General features: G+C 40.9%; 1 protein-coding gene across 1 annotated transcript; it reads right to left on the bottom strand.

The window, feature by feature from the left end:
- Window positions 1-530: 530 nt before the first annotated feature.
- On the bottom strand, window positions 531-15,806 carry tbrg4 (transforming growth factor beta regulator 4). Its single transcript, XM_088327228.1, has 11 exons — window positions 15,602-15,806; window positions 14,022-14,500; window positions 12,892-13,212; window positions 6,097-6,271; window positions 5,867-6,024; window positions 5,685-5,795; window positions 4,765-4,909; window positions 4,456-4,692; window positions 4,264-4,375; window positions 3,211-3,325; window positions 531-969 (listed from the first exon to the last, which is right to left on the bottom strand). Exons 2-11 carry the CDS (start codon window positions 14,415-14,417, stop codon window positions 868-870), a joined length of 1,872 nt encoding a protein of 623 aa, XP_088183354.1. The 5' UTR covers window positions 14,418-14,500; window positions 15,602-15,806; the 3' UTR covers window positions 531-867.
- Between the last annotated feature and the right edge of the window lie 363 nt (window positions 15,807-16,169).

Here is a 16,169-nt window from a genome sequence, read left to right as displayed (position 1 = left end):
TCATACTGGATTTTATTTCTTCATTTTACTCCTGATGAGGTTTTTGAGTTTTTCCTTGCCCTCGTGTAGGTTTTAGATCAGGGGATGGTGTAATAATAGTCTGTGGTTTGCAATTATCTGTAGTCTGTGCAGCCCTTGTGATTAAGAGCAGATAAACATGACTACTAGGAAAATTGGGAAGTTAGCTTTGACAGTGTCTGAATTTGGCCATGAAAAAGTGCAGGAACCCTGCCTTCTTGTTCTGCACATGATTCCAACTACAAAAATTAAAAGAACCTTTTATGACCATTATGTCATACAATTGCTGTATTGGCAAGTTTTTTCACTTTTCGGAAAAATAAACCTTTGTTTTGGGAAGAAAAAGCGAGGTAAAAATACTATTGCTATCAGCTGTGACTACCGAAGCGTTGAATTTGTATTCGTCCGAAAAAGTCTTAATATACCTAGCAACTGAAGATTGAAACGCTTCTAAAAGGGACAGTTTTAGCTTCAACCAGTGGTAAACAAATGCAAAAATAAGACACAAACAATTCACAATTAAACATTTTAATTCCATGAAACGATGATGACTCGCACACGTTCATTAACTAATCAGCGTCATTTAAACACTTCGCAGTCAGCTGAATCGATGCTGCGAACGGAGCCCTTGCCGCCACGTTTCTGACTCTGCAAGTCTCTCGCACCGTCTCCATGGAAACAGGGAAAGCCCCGCATGTTTCCACGGGAACGGCAGTCAATACATTTGATATATGGTTGTTTTTTTTTCCCCTTGTTGCAAGCACACTCCTCTGCAATGCTGCACCGATGAACGTGTTTTCCCCGCATTCTCTTTGAAACGTCCTGCTACAGAGATGGAAATCAAGCGGGTCACTTGGCCATGTCCTCAGCCACCGCCTTGCCAATCTTGTCCTTTAAATAAGCGCCCTTCTGATGCTCCGTCTTCAGCTCCAACCACTCGTAATACGGAACCTGAAATGAAAACACGTGTAAAATATTGTTTTCTTGCAAATGATGCGGTGTTTTCTAATAGAATGGCTGTATGATGGAACATTAACATATTCGATTATACACTAAAATCAGGTATTTTTCTTGTAAATTGAGAGAAATATTACTGCACAATGAATGGTTAGCGCGTCTGTGGCACAGTTTTAAAGTCATGGGTTTAAATGCGGAGTTTGCATGATCTCCCTGTGCTACATAGAGGTTTCTTCCGGGCACTCAGGTTTTCCTCCCACATTCCAAAAACACGCATAGCAAGTTAATTGGAAACTCCAAAATTGTCCCTGCGTATGAGTGGTGGTCTATCTCTATGTGCCCTGCGACGGGCTGACAACCAGTTCAGGGTGTTGTCAAGTAACACTCTGAAGTTGTATCCCAAACTGAAGTCATCACTGAAATAATCAGTGCTTCTACTGTAACAATGAGTAATCAGAGTTGGAACACACAGAAATAGGAGGTTTTTATTCTTGCCTGAACAAATGTGTATGTGGATCCTAGGTAGAAAACAGGTGAGACAATAGCTTGAAGCCTTTCCCTGGTACCTTGTCAAATTTGATCACAATTTGAAATATTCATTGTATTTTTCTCAGGGCAGGTTAAGCATTTCGTAGATGACTGCTACACTAAAATGTTTGAAATTTTGTATTTGAATTAGTTAATTTTTTTAGCCACAGTGTTTAAAATCTCTTTCCAGAAATCAATCAGTGATAATGCACACTTGCGCGTAATAATGGTGCGTAATTGAGTCACGGATAGCCTTGCGCACGTTATTTCCAGCTGTCAATTGGATTCACTGCCGGAAAATGGCAAAAATGATGTTGGAAATGTCATTGGCTAACCAATCATTTCCATTATAATTTTAATCAATCTTATCGATGAGTTGTTGCAGCCCGACAGTATGCCCCTACTTTAAACACTAAGAAATATATATTTTTTTTTCATTCTTACAGTTGATCATCATTTGATCTGGTTACTAATGGCTGATGATATTTGGACCTATTGGAGCCAATATCTATTTTAGCAAATAGAACAACGTGGGATGGGGACTGTGGAAAAAAAAGAGCCTGCTATTGGCTGAGAAAGGTGTCAATCGAAAGGGGAAGGCTAACGACCATATTAGGAATTATTTTATGAAGGACGCTTATGTACAAAAAGGAGTTTGAGCAAAACAAACTACTTTCACGAAGCAAAATCATTTTTAGGCGGATATGTATTCATCTGTCGGCATTATTGTGTGTTTAGGAGTAAATATTTTACAGGGTTGGATCCTATGGACTGTCCTTGATGTCATGAGGCCATTTTCACCGACATTCAAAGAGGTTGAAGACGGCCTGAGGAGGTAATGGTTGAGCTACGCCGGCTTCGTAGTCTTCGGGTGTCTTACTTTAGACCAGGGGTGTCAAGCAGGCGGCCCGCGGGCCGGATCAGGCCCGCCAAGTGATTGAATTCAGCCCACAGGACAATGCCCAGAAAAACAAGCTGCAGGTTGAAATATGTCCACTTGATGTTGCCAAAGCTAGGTGCCTCTCACAAAGATGCTGTACTTGTGTGTCTCTTCTATCAATCGTTCTCCCTTTTTCTCTCATTCTTAGTGCCTCTCTGTGTCTTTTTACCTTATTTTGCTCTTTCTTTTTTTATTGCTTTCCCCTTACCTCTTTCTCGCTTTCAATTTATCAGTGTAGTTCTTTCTTTCTCTTTCCCCCTCTCTCACTATTTCTCCTTTTATCTCTTGTTTCGATCTCGCGCTCTCTCTTTCCTTGTCCCACACTCTCCCCTTTTCTCTCATTTCTTTCTCTCTAATCTACTGGTTTGGTTTGAACAATTTTATTGACACTTTTAACAGCAATTAAACACATTCACAATTTCACCATAAGAAAAGGGGGAGGGGGGTGGGCCCCCAAGAAAATGTTTGTTCTATTGTATAACCCCCCCCCGAAGTTAAGATGATTTTGACACCCCTCCTTTAGACTGATTACGTTTTCTCTGATGAAATATACTTATCATATCTTGAATCTCAAGAGTTTAAGCTTTCCAATGATATGTGGCATGATGTATATTAGTGGCAGGTGACATCGTAGAGACATGTATTTGTGTATAACAAAGGGTTAATTTAACCACAAATTTAAAGTCAGGTTTTCTAATAAATCCTCCTCCTTGAGTTTCATCTATAAAGCGGTTAGTTTCATTGCAACCATGAGCATGATGACCAACCTCCACGATGAGGAAGCCGGCGAGTTGCAGGTGTCTCTTCATCAAGGTGAACCGTCCCAGAAGATCTTTGCTCTTTGTGATAAAGTTGGCAAATTCCCACGCAACAAAAGCGATCCTAAAACACAACACAGTGAACAAGGCGACTTTAAACCAGATGTGTCAAAAATACGGCCCGGGAACCGTATAGGGCCCGCCGACAGATTTAATCCGACCCGCAAGACATTGCCGTGAGAAACACAAGAGAAAAATGATACGCAGTTTTAAACATGTCCACTGGATGTCCCCAAAGCCACGCAGCACTCCAAACCACCCACTGTAGCTGTATTTGCTGAATGCCATTTATCAACCAGAAAACATTTGAGGAAACATCCATCCTGTTGTTATTCGAATTAAAATAAATGTTTCAGGCAATACGATGAGATGTATCTCTTAACTGCGAAATTTGATACTAATCTATTCGTTGAAAATGATCAATTATCACCTAAGTGCACAGAACAATCAACTTGACAATAGGCAAAAATACAGACAAATATATGCTATACACCTGCAAATATGTAAAATAAAGATTTATATCCGCCAAGAAAAATATGAAAAATGTAAATCCACTTTTCAAAAAGTTGTCAATCTTTAAATATGATAAACATTCCCAATATTAAAATAATATATGTTTAAGAGTCTGCCCCTTGTGTAGAGTTAAACATGTCATTATTTGTTTTTTCTTTACTTCTGCAGCACTTTTCTGTTCCCCTTGAAAATTCTTAACTGTGTTTCGTGATGAAACTTTCATTCCAATTCTGTTCGATGATAAAAGATTTTTTTTTAAATCGAAGATTTTTTTTTAAGAAAACGGTCTTGACGCCCTTTGCCAGAATTCAGTCAAATTGTCTGCACTCTAATTTGCATTGATTTAACGCACTTAGTGGCTATAAATCATGCGATACAACGCAATGTTAATAATTGATTTTAATCAATCTTATCGATTAGTTGTTGCAGCCCAACATTATACCCCGACTTTAAACACTAAAAAAAAAAAAATTTTTTTTTCATTCTTACCGTCGAGTCCCTTCAGGCAAAGCCACTTTCCCTCCTCCATCTGGAAGATGAGGAGCTCTCAGCTGGGATAAGTCGATGGGCTTGTTCTCGCTATCCACCACCACTTCACCTTCTGAAGACCACAAACGCATAAAGGTCCGCTTTTCAAACATTTTGAAAATTCCTCACCAGCGTGGAGCCCAAAATCCTTACCAATATTCCACCCATAAACAGTTCTGACCCCCGTCCGATGGGTTCCGCTGCTCTGAGCCACCAAAACGCCCAAGGCTTCTCTCAGGCTTTTCTGCAGTCGAGTTAAAGGGGCGGTAACGGCCGGGGTGGGCAACGTGTCCAAGCGGGGTGGCGACGCTTCGGGATGCTCAAAGTTCAGCGTAGCGGCGAGATTGAGGAGCTTCAGTCTGTTCTTCTCTGCTCGGAGCGGACTGCCATCTGCAGGAGAAAGAGGGAAATAGAATTTAGCGCGGTGGAGAAGATTTTGATGCTGTTTACTTTGAATGTCACCTGAGAGCTTAGCAACATGCTCGGGCTGGAGGAGCGGGAGGAGGTAGGAAGGCCTGGCCTGCTGGAGTACGCACAGGGACCACGCAACATCGGTCTTCAAGAATGGCTCCAGGTCGGATAAAAAGTTCTCCAGCACAGGATGAACCTGAAAACAACACATAAACAGTGATAAATGACAAAATACAGGGCTGGGGCAAACAGGCGTACATAGAAATCTATCGTTAATGGTCCTTCTCCCAAAAAATTGGCATTTTGTGATAAAGTTGAATATTTTCTGTCATGTACTGATAAACATTAGACTTTTATATAGTGTACATTCATTACACACTTTTATTGTTTTAATTAATGACATTGGCAAAAATAGTAAGGAAAAAACAAAATCCCGATCTCATAGTTAGCCTGTTTCATTCGACTAATTAAAAAAAAAAGTGTTTTTAATTTAAATAAAAAAAAGTCAACCATCAAATAATTATTGTATCCTCTTGGGGTCCTCTAACTATTAATCAAGATGGCCTTTGCTTTGGTGCTGGGAAGTCTTGGGGAGGAGCTTGCCTCCCTTTTCCAACTACCTTGACTTCTCAGTGCCGCATTGTACCTTTTGTGTTACAAAGTTTCACTTTCCTTATTGCTCATTTATTATGCTCGCACGCCATCTCGCGACCAGCATTATTCACTTCATTTGAACTTGTGTTACCTGTCTAAACCAATCAGATTCATTTCATGTGTTCACGTGATCTCGCTTAAGCCAATCGGATGTGTTGTTTTATGCCTGCCTTTCCAAATAAATGAGTCTTTAGCCATCTGGGGAGCGTGGTTCCTTCCTGAAACCTAACTCACCGACTCAGAGTGTGGTCTTTTCTTCATCCTATTAAAATCTCAAGTTTTAACCTTGATATCCAACATTTTGCCACGACTCTTACCTTGGCGTAGAACTCGTCAACTTTGCTAGGCTGAAAGTTGAGTCTGGCGAACGTCATGAGTAAGTTACAAAGCTGCAGGTGGCTGTACTTTTCATGCTGCCCCACATAGTGCTGGTGGATAAAGAATAGATATTAAAATAAAAAAAATAAAAAACGAGATAGAAATTTTCCGAAGGACTAACCTCTGCAAAGGCTTCAAAGAGCGGAATGTGAAGCCACTTGAGGAAGCCCATCGACTTTGCGAAACGCGTGACCTCGGCGGGGTTCAACACGGGCACTTTTGGCATCAATTCGGACGCCAGGCGCTCAAACACTTGCGATTGGCTGAAACCGAGCTTGCCTAGAGAAGCACGACGACATCTTTCATACAATGACTCAAACGGACCCTAGAAAACCAAAACGGTGTCATTACCAAATGCAAAGGCCATGTCGAGTATAAGCGGAGTGGTGTATTCCGACGAAGGTCTCTGGACCAGATGGTAGGACAGAGCCTTGAGGAGGGGCACGGACCTCCTACCAAGCGTAGCCAAAGAAACGCACACTTTGCGGATTTCTTCGGCTGAAAATAATTCAGCAAGTTCAAAAGCCTGCGAGGGGAACATAGAAGAAACCTTAGCAGAGTATGTCACAGTCCATGCCATTTTACTAGTGATGTGTTTCTCCGAAGCATGTGCCGAGTAATTTAGATGAGTGGTTCATGCGTTGATGACGTTCGTAATCCTGTTTGAAGCCCTGTAAAGTGGGTGTACCACATGACTGATTCAGGAAATGATTTGCTAAATGAGTGTGGTTTGAAGTAAAAATGGCAAAAGTAGAGCTTGGGCCCATGCCTGAGCATTTGGGCCGGGTCCTGGCATGAAATGTCAATTATTAAGTCAGGCCAGGTCGGGCTTCGCTCGCGTTTTATTTATTTTTTTTACCTTCGGGGAGGATCTACACCAGGGGTGTCAAACTCATTTTAACTCAGGGGTCACAAGATAGGGGAAAAAAACATTCTTTCGGGGGCAGGACTAGTAGATAAAAAAAAATAACAGAAAGAGGTAGAGAAAAGTAGAGAGCGAGAGAAAGAACGTGAGAAACAAAAGAGATAAAAAGAGAAATAGCGAGAGGGGGAAAGAAAGATAAAGAAAGAAATCCAAAGAAGAATAAAAAGAGAGAAGGAGAGAAAAGAGAAGTGGAGAAAGAGAGAAGAGGAAAGCGAGAGGGAGAGAAAAAGAGAAAAGGAATAGAGGGCAAAAGAAAGAGAAAATGAGAGACAGAGGGTGAAAGAGAGGAGAGAAAGATGAAACAAAAGTTATAAAAAGAGAAATAGTGAGAGGGCAAAGAAAGAAAGAGAGAGACATCCAAAGAGAAATAGAAAGAGGGAAAGATAAGGACAGAAAATGAGAAGGATAGAGAGAGAGAGAGAAAGAGAAAAGGAAAAAAAGAAGAGAGCAAAATACGGTACACACAGACACAGAGGAACAAAGAAAGATAAAAACAGACAGAGAGTGAGAGAGGGATTGAGTGTGGGGAAAAGGGGAGGAGCAGAGAGAGAGAGAGAAATACAAGTACAGCGTTTGAGAGTCACCTAGGTTTGGCAACATCAAGCGGACATATTTCAACCTGCAGCTGGTTTTTCTCTTGCGCTTCTCTAAACGTGGTCTCATGGGCCAGATTTAATCCCTTAGCGGGCCTAATCCTGTTTGACACCCCTGATCTCCACAGTACCGTTGGCCACACTTACTTTTACTCAAGCCATGATTTTGGATGACTACTTTTTACAAGTTCTACTTGATTTGAGAGACCGAGCCCAAATAAGCACGAAGCTTGGGCTTCGGCACCAAAGTGCAGCTTGAAGGTTTACTTTGTTTTACTTGGTCCCTCAAATCAAGTTCATCGGTCGGGCTTGGGCTGGCACGGGCTTTTATTTTGTATTTCTTCTGTTTAGGGACATGGCAGAAAGAATTGAGAAGCACAGAGATAGGAGAATGTTACTAGAGGGAATTTGGATATCATTTTTTGACAGTACAAAATTGTCCAAAAATGTTGATACTGCCAGTTAGACTTGGCTTAAACATCCAAAATGTCTTCTAGATGGACTGATTCACTACATTGATCAATTCAACTTTTTGGGTTATTTTGAACAACACGCCCCAATTTTAAGGCTTCCAAACAGAATGAAATAGGGATAGGTTTCTTTACAATACCAAATTCCCTTTTTAAATGGTTTTAAAAGAAAACTGTGATATTATTGAGTGTGTTCTTTAAGAATTAAAAAAAGAGAGTTGTGTTGTCCAGGAAAACACAATTTGAGAACTTTATAACAGACAAAATGACTCCATTTTGTGGCTTTTAATTATTAACCGCCCAAGTTTTGGAGTGGTTTTAAAGTACCGTATTTTCCGCACTATAAGGCGCACCTAAAAGCCTTTATTTTTTTCAAAAGCTGACCATGCGCCTTATAATACAGTGCGCCTTATTTATGGAACAATTTTAAAGTTGCAAAGTTTTCCAACTAACTTGCAGCCGCCGACTAGATTTTCCCCCGAACGCCAAGTAGTCCGCGGTGGATGCTGGGATTTATTTACCGGCGTTTCATTGGCTTACCAATGTGTCAATCATCATTTGAATCGATCACTATTGGCTAAAGTTATTCGGAGGTCAAGAGGCGGATCCTTTTTATCATTTACAGGCTGCCATTGGCTTAAACGGCAAACAAAGCCTGCAATTGGCCGAAAAAGATGTGTCAATCATCAGTTGAATCGATCACTATTGGCTAAAGTTATTCGGAGGTCAAGGGGCGGATCCTTTTTAATTTACAGGCTGCCATTGGCTTAAACGGCGAAACAAAGCCTGCAATTGGCCGAAAAAGATGAATGCGTATAGCATGTCGCTGACGGCATAGAGAAAGCATTTTTTTCTATTCTGTATTCGTAAATATTGTATTCTCCTGGATTTACTACCCTCACGGATATAAGAGGACATTGCCTGCACATTATTATGAACACAACGACTTCGGTGAGCTATTCCAGGTTTTATATTGTCCCTGTATCTTGTTTCAGACTGAACTCGATGTTTCTGTGATAAGCGGTGCAGATAATGGATGGAATGGAGTGTCTATTTTTAAATTAAACTCAATTCCAAGTGTTTATTGTCATATGCACGGTAAAGTTGCGAGCGAAAAAGAAAATAGTAACTAAGGAATGGTTGGCATTTCTTGAATCCCAAGACTTTAACCTTCCGAATGATGGAACGATGCATTTGAGTGACATCTTACGGACACCGCATCCGCACGTGTTCTCGACACGTATTTGCGTCTTTGCAAGCTTTGGGAATGTTAAGGGGGTAATAAGTTGGACTGAACTATCTGACTGTTTTGTCCACGCTCCCATTCTAGCGCCTTATAATCTGGTGCGTCTTATGTATGTCAAAAATAGGACCAAAAACTATTTTTTCGGGGTGCGCCCTATAACCCGGTGCGCCTTATAGTGCTGAAAATACGGTAAATGACCTCTTTTGGGAAGTTGCTTTGGACAATAAGGACACATTATGTAATTGGTTTTAAAATTAACAATAAATATTATTTAGTTTTCAAGTACAATATTTGTACTTGAAAACTAAATCTAGGTCATGCATACTAGAACGAACGACAATTTTGAGGCTTATCTTTCATTTCAAAACATAAAGAATCAAATTTTTTTATCTTGTAAAACTCACAAAATATTTATTGATAACACCAATACATTTGAATCTTAATTTGCAATCCTTATAGATCTCAATGCAATATTTTGCACTTAACTTGGCATGCATTTTTACAATATTCTTATCATTTCTACTTAAAAGAAACGATCAGGCTCAGATCTTCTCTTCTTTGGGGCGGCAGTAGCTCAGGAGGTAGAGCGATCGTTTTAGGATTAAGGGATCCCGGTTCGAATCCCTGCTTGTCCGGGTTACATGTCGAAGTGTCCTTGGGTAAGACACTGAACCCCCAATACCCCCAATAAGCAGGTTAGCGCCTTACATGGCTGCACAGATCACGGCCGCTATTGGGAAATGTGAAGCACAATGTAAAGCGCTTTGGGAAGTCATTGACTTGAAAAGCGCTATATAAATGCAGATCATTTCATTTCATTTCATTTCATTTCATTCTCGAGGGCCATCACCACAATAAATAAGCACACAAGACTGAAAATATATATCTTGGCAGTTGCATCTAAAAAATAGGTACTCGAATCTTATTTATTAACTCATTAGGAATATTTGTTTCTTCTAAATATAAATGCACTCATTTAAGTTTCACCATTGTTATGAGCCACCATTTTTCATTGCACTATTATTACAATCATACAAGTCTCCAGGCACTAATTTGTAAATATTCTGACATTATTTTGAACTTTTTTATCTTTAAAGTCTTTATTAGAAGTTTATCCTGGAGTTCCACATTTTATCTTGTCGCTTACCATGTTTACTTTCATGTTACCTATGATTATAATTCCAATTCTACTTCCTGGTTGTTGAACGGCCACTAGAGGGCAGGTGGGAGTAGTATAACTATCAGGGTATAAATCCTGAACCAAATATAAATCCGGCAGCTATCAATTACCGAATGAGGCATCGAAAATGAAACTTGAGCTTCAGTGCCCCAATTCATTCGTGTTTGCTGCCATTTTCTTACCGACGGCACTCGGTGAAATCAGCATGTGCCACTGTCAATTAATGGTAGTGAGGTGGAACTGGTCAATTCATTCAAGTTTCTGGGTACTTACTTGTCAGCTGACCTCACATGGACTGTCAATGCTACTGATATTCTAAAGCAGGGGTGTCAAACATGCGGCCCGGGGGCCAGATCAGGCCCGCTAAGGGCTTGAATCCGGCCCGCGAGACTACGCTCAGTGAAGCGCAAGAGAAAAACGAGCTGTAGGTTGAAATATGTCCACTTGATGTTGCCAAAGCCAGGTGCCTCGAACAAAGAGACTGTACTTGTATTTATTTCTCTCTCCCTCTCTCTCTTTTTTTTTCCCTTCCCTTTTTCTCTCTCTCTCGCTGTCTCTCTTTCACTTTCTGTGTCTCTCTTTGTCTCTTTCTTTGTTTCTCTGTCTCTTTCTCTCTCTGTCTTTTTACCTTATTTTGCTCTCTCTTCCATTCTTCCTTCTCTCTCTCTCTTGTCTCTCTTTCTCTCTCTCTTGCTTTCCCATTTTCTCCTTCTCCCATTCTCTCTTTCTCTCCTTCTTTTTTCTCTCCTCTCTTTCTATTTCTCTTTGGATATTTTTCTTGCTCTCTCTTTCTTTCCCCCTCTCTCATTATTTGTCTTTATCTCTTGTTTCTCACGTTTCACGTTCTCTCTCTCTCTTTTTTCTTTTTTTCTCTCTCTCTCTCCCTTTCTTTGTCCCACCCTCTTTTTCTCTCTTTCGCTTTGTCTTATTTCTTTCTCTCTTTCTTTCTCTCTAATCTACTAGTCCGGCCCCCGAGGGAATGTTTGTTCTATCCTGTGGCCCCCGAGGTAAATTGAGTTTGACACCCCTGTCCTAAAGTCAGCCAGACAAAGGCTCTACTTCCTTTGTCAACTCAAATCATTCGGAGTCTGTCAATCCATTCTAGTCAATTTGTACCGTGCTATCATTGAATCCGTTTTAACTAGGTCAATCACAGTTTGGTTTGGTCGCGTCAACCCGAAAGAATTGTCCAAGATGGAATCAGTAGTGAGGACGGCAGAGGAAATAATAGGTACTGGTCTCCCGTCCATGCAAAGTATCTACATCGATCGAACTAGAAAACGGACACGAAAAATTATAGACGATCCCGGTCACCCTGCTCGCAGGTACTTTGATTACCTGCCGTCAGGTCGCCGTCTTCGCTCCATTGCGAGCAAGACTTCACGTCTTAAAGGAGAGTTTTTACCCTTCCGCTATCCGTATGTTCAACGGGAATTGATTTAGGTTATTATGTAAAGTATTATTATGACAACGGCGTTCCTCCGACCTATACTACTCTATTCCAGTTTTGTTATTTACATAGTCTTTCTTTTTAAACTATTCCATATAATTACCTTGTATTATACACTACAATATATTTTTCACTCTATTCTTTTTATTCTTTTAAATCTATTATTTTATCATTATTGAGTGTCCGCGTGTCGTCTGTGTACATTGTTACACAGAATGACAATACAAGGAAATTATTATTATTATTATTATGGTTAATACTGGCTGAATAAATAAATACAATACAAACTGTAGAGATAGGAAAGTCAATTCTACTTAAGTGTAACTTGTTTGTGAACTAAGGCGCGTCATTGTAATTTTTAAGCAGACTTGTTTTATTTGTCTTCATCAAATTTATGGTCCATCGAGTCTGACTGATCGAGACGCTCAACAATCACTACATCGAAATTTCAAGCAGTTTTCATACCCTGAAAACCCAACACCATAATTTCAGCATTTTCAGGCCTTTCAGACCTCTTAACAAACCTTGAATGATCACCTTTAAAACAAAGCTGGTATCCGCACTGATACCATGCGTTATGACTCACTCAACCCCTTCGAAAAAGTTTGAAATTAAACCACCTATTTTGGTATCGACAGTATCGACGTAGGACCAGGGTTGGGTAGGGTTACTTTAACTTGATTACTTTCAATTACTTTTGGATTACTCCAATACCAAATATGCTAATAAAAGACAAAAGAAACTAAATATGAATAAAATGACTAAAGTTTGTGCAGGCTTGGGGAGTAACTGAATACATGGAACGGCAAAAATGATGTTGGCAAGCTGTTTGGATTTATTTTCATTTTGTTTCTGTCGCATTTTATGGTAGTTTTGCCGGAGATCAAAGAGACCAAAGCCAGGAGAGAACGCTTACCATGTGTTTGTTAGTCATAATTTTATTCATATTTAGTTTCTTTTGTCTTTTCAGGAGGTAGAGCGCTCGTCTTGGGATCCCAGTTCGAATCCCGGCTCGTCCGTGTTACATGTCGAAGTGTCCTTGGGTAAGACACTGAACCCCTAATAAGCAGGTTAGCGCCTTACATGGCTGCAAGGCCGCTATTGGGAAATGTGAAGCACATTGTAAAGCGCTTTGGGAAGTCATTGACTTGAAAATCGCTATATGAATGCAGATAATTTCATTTCATTTCCTTTTATTAGCATATTTGGTATTGGAGTAATCCAAAAGTAATTGAAAGTAATCACGTTAAAGTAACCCTACCCAACCCTGCGTAGGACTTACCTTATCTTCAAGTCTGTCCATCAGGACGGGCGACGCGTGTTGCCCGCTGGAAAAGAGCACGCCGACCGTTTTGGCGTCTGAGATTTCATTCCAGCGAAATTCCAGCTGCTTGAGAGCAGCTATGATGATAGCGTTGTCCTGCTGCTCCGTTCTGCCGGACCCCGACTCCAGCAGGAAGGCCAGATGCTTGTAGCTCAAACGGCGGATTCTCCACAGCACCTCCGTTCGGAAAGAACTCAGAACCGGGTCGGCGCTAGGGAGGCCGAGGACCCACACAGCCCGCAGGACGGACACGAGATTGTTGTTCCACACGGTCGAGATCTGGGAGGTCAAATAGTGAGGAACTCCATGCTTTTTGGATTGTTTTAAGACGTTTTATGATTAAAATTGAGCCATGTTTCCCATACACAGGAAGATTCTGGTGGGCCACTCGGGTCCTGACACAGTCCTATCAACTTGTATTATTGAAACATAACAATATTTTCATATATAAATGCCAAGGTAATCAAACTTTTAGATTTCTTGTTGTATAAATAATTGTGTATATATGCTCTGTCAGTCATTAGAATTATTAATCAGTCAGCCCCTTCCCATGCTAAAGCGCCCACTGTTTGTCCCGTCCCGCCTGCACTACGATTTGACGGCAGGGTAAAATGTGACATGAGTGTTGCATTTTCTCCTAGCGGAACAGTTTTCAACTCTCGCCGACCCTAACTGTAGCTCATAAATTGCTTGTTATAATAACCTCCAGTAAGCCATCAAATATATCACTGCCTGAAAATAGCTGGAATGGGCTCCAGCACCCCCGCGACCCTACTGAGAATAAGCGGTGCAGATAATGGATGGATAAGGCCTTATTTTTAGAACAATGAATTCAATGCCTTTTAAGACTTTTCAAAATGTTTCAGGAACCCTGTGTAATGATATGGGACACAGGCTCTGGCATAATTAATCATCAAATGCCACACAGTGAAGAAAATGTGCTAAAAAAAATTATTTTGTCTGGAGAGCAATGTTGGCGGTGGAATTTTCCTTTTATGGGTCTTTGTGTCATAAAGGTTCCCGACCCCTGCTCTAGACTGCCCACCCACCAGGTGAAACGCTGTTGAGGCACTCAATTCCTCCCTTACCTGCTGAGTCATCGTATCCATGATGTCCTGCAGCCTGGGGTCGGTTTCAGGTTTGTGGTCGATGCTGTCGTGCGTCTTCTTCATCATCCTTGTCCACACCACAAAGGCACGAGCCGCTTGGTTAGCGTTCCCTCCGTGTCGTTCCCAAGCCTGCAAGACGTCCTCGGGCGCCGCCGCCTTCTCCAGCACCTCGTCTACTTCCGTGCGAGCGGGGACCCTCATAAACAAGTCCTCTCGGGACAGCTCCCGAGTCTCGCACATGCACCTCGCTAAAGTCCATGGCCAGCAACGAGTCCTGGGTGGTCCTGCGACCGGCAGAGGGATGCGGGCGGGGGCCGCTCGAGGGGAAGCCTCGCGTAGTAGACGGACGTGTCTGCCCAGGAGACGAGCGGCCATCGCTGCTTCGGAGGCGAACCCACAGAAGAAAGACGGGAACGGGATCACTTGTCAGAGGTCCAGTGCAACACTGCCAATGTGTCCTGAGAGACGAGAGTTTAAAGGGAAACGGTTTGATATTCCACCACTAAGATATTGCTGCTTTTTAACACTTGTTTTCGGTTGCACAACACAAAACATTATGAGGTGGTGAAGCACACGGGTAGTATGATCAATTATACCTTTCAAAGAAGACCTACTCTTGACTAAAAATTACTTTATCAAGCCAAGAAGCAGTTTTGATCTTGTTCTGAAAATAAAATATTAGTATAAAGCGGAATTTGTCCTCTATCAAATCTAATCCAAATCTATCTAATCCATTTATTCTATTTTACTAGTCTAAATCTATCTCTATAATTCATATAAACTACTTCATAAATCCCTTTATGTGTGTGCCTGCAAGTGATCTATAGGCACTAAGAAGACTGAACAGATTCACATGCAAATGTATTCGGTTGTACTTTAGGCCTCCGCGAGTGTCTTCAAACAAGTTTATTTTCAAGGAACCCCAAATAAAAACCAACAAAATCAATAAACGTCTGCATTTGAGTGGTCTGCTTTTGTGCGACCCGCTGTTTCCCAGACCACCGGCCACTCTAAGCAGCCAAATCCAATCTTCTATTGTGCTTGTATTTGATAACTCAGTTTTGAGCATAATCGTCCTTTAATTCTGAGTCACTGTATCCTAAAAAGCATGTTATTTTCATGCATGATAAAAAAAATACATTGATGCTGCGGTCAATACTAAGTGTATTCTAAAAGCATTTACTTTTACGTGTTTTAGTCCAAATGCTGTAAAACTAGTTTTTATTTCTTATATATAGACAGGTCATCATTGAAGTGTAGTGCAAATAAAGAACAAGACTAGAATTGTTTTGAAATAATCCAGGATCTCCCTAAACAGAGATTTTACTTCAGTCTTAATACATTTAGGACCTCTTACGTTGAATCGGAGCGACTTATTCGGGAGTGTCGCCCACAAAGATTGGGACGTTCTTGTTTTTGTCCCGACACTTATAATTAATAAATATAAGTATTTAGAAAACGCTACTTGCGTAAACAAGCACTCATTGTTTTATCAACCTAAATGAAAAAATTGTGCAAAGAAGGCAGTGGTGCCTATGCTTTCTATATGTAACGCTGACCTTGTGGAGAGCGAAGGCGACTCTACCAGGAGTTTCTACGCCTCTTCGGGGCTGCTTGTAGAAGGCAGCCGTCCGCCATGAATCGCAACACCATTAGTTGTCGATAAAAAGCCCACACGACAAAGAAACAATAAAGAATCTTGTTAAAGAAGCGGTGCTACACATGGAAATTCAACATGCCGTAGTTGTCGCAGAGAAATGACGTCAGAGTGTCATATAATGTGAGGGACGTCATATCCTGCGACTGCTGTTTTCCTTTTTCATACATTAGTTAAATAATTCCCTTCAAATTAAATTACTCTATTTAATTATACGCTATTGTAAAAATATGCATATACAATAAATTGCCGAAAACTAGGAAGTCATGTCTGAACTTGTCTTCTTCTGTTGTTTTTAATATGCAGCTTTTTACTGCTACCTATGAATAGGAACGCAAGCTACACCCTGCAGGAGAAACTGCGCTTCTATTTTAATAGAATTTGTTAAGTCAAGATTTTCTATCCAAAACATTTTTTAGAATCAATTTTGACAGCAGTGGCAGGCTGTGCATTTTGCACTAAGGCCTTCA

Source organism: Urocampus carinirostris, chromosome 2 (genome assembly GCF_059441175.1).
Source record: "Urocampus carinirostris isolate Australia breed hairy pipefish chromosome 2, RoL_Ucar_1.0, whole genome shotgun sequence".
Taxonomy (NCBI): domain Eukaryota; kingdom Metazoa; phylum Chordata; class Actinopteri; order Syngnathiformes; family Syngnathidae; genus Urocampus; species Urocampus carinirostris.
The sequence above is the reverse complement of the archived record's forward strand: the minus strand, read 5'-3'. Positions and strand labels throughout refer to the sequence as shown.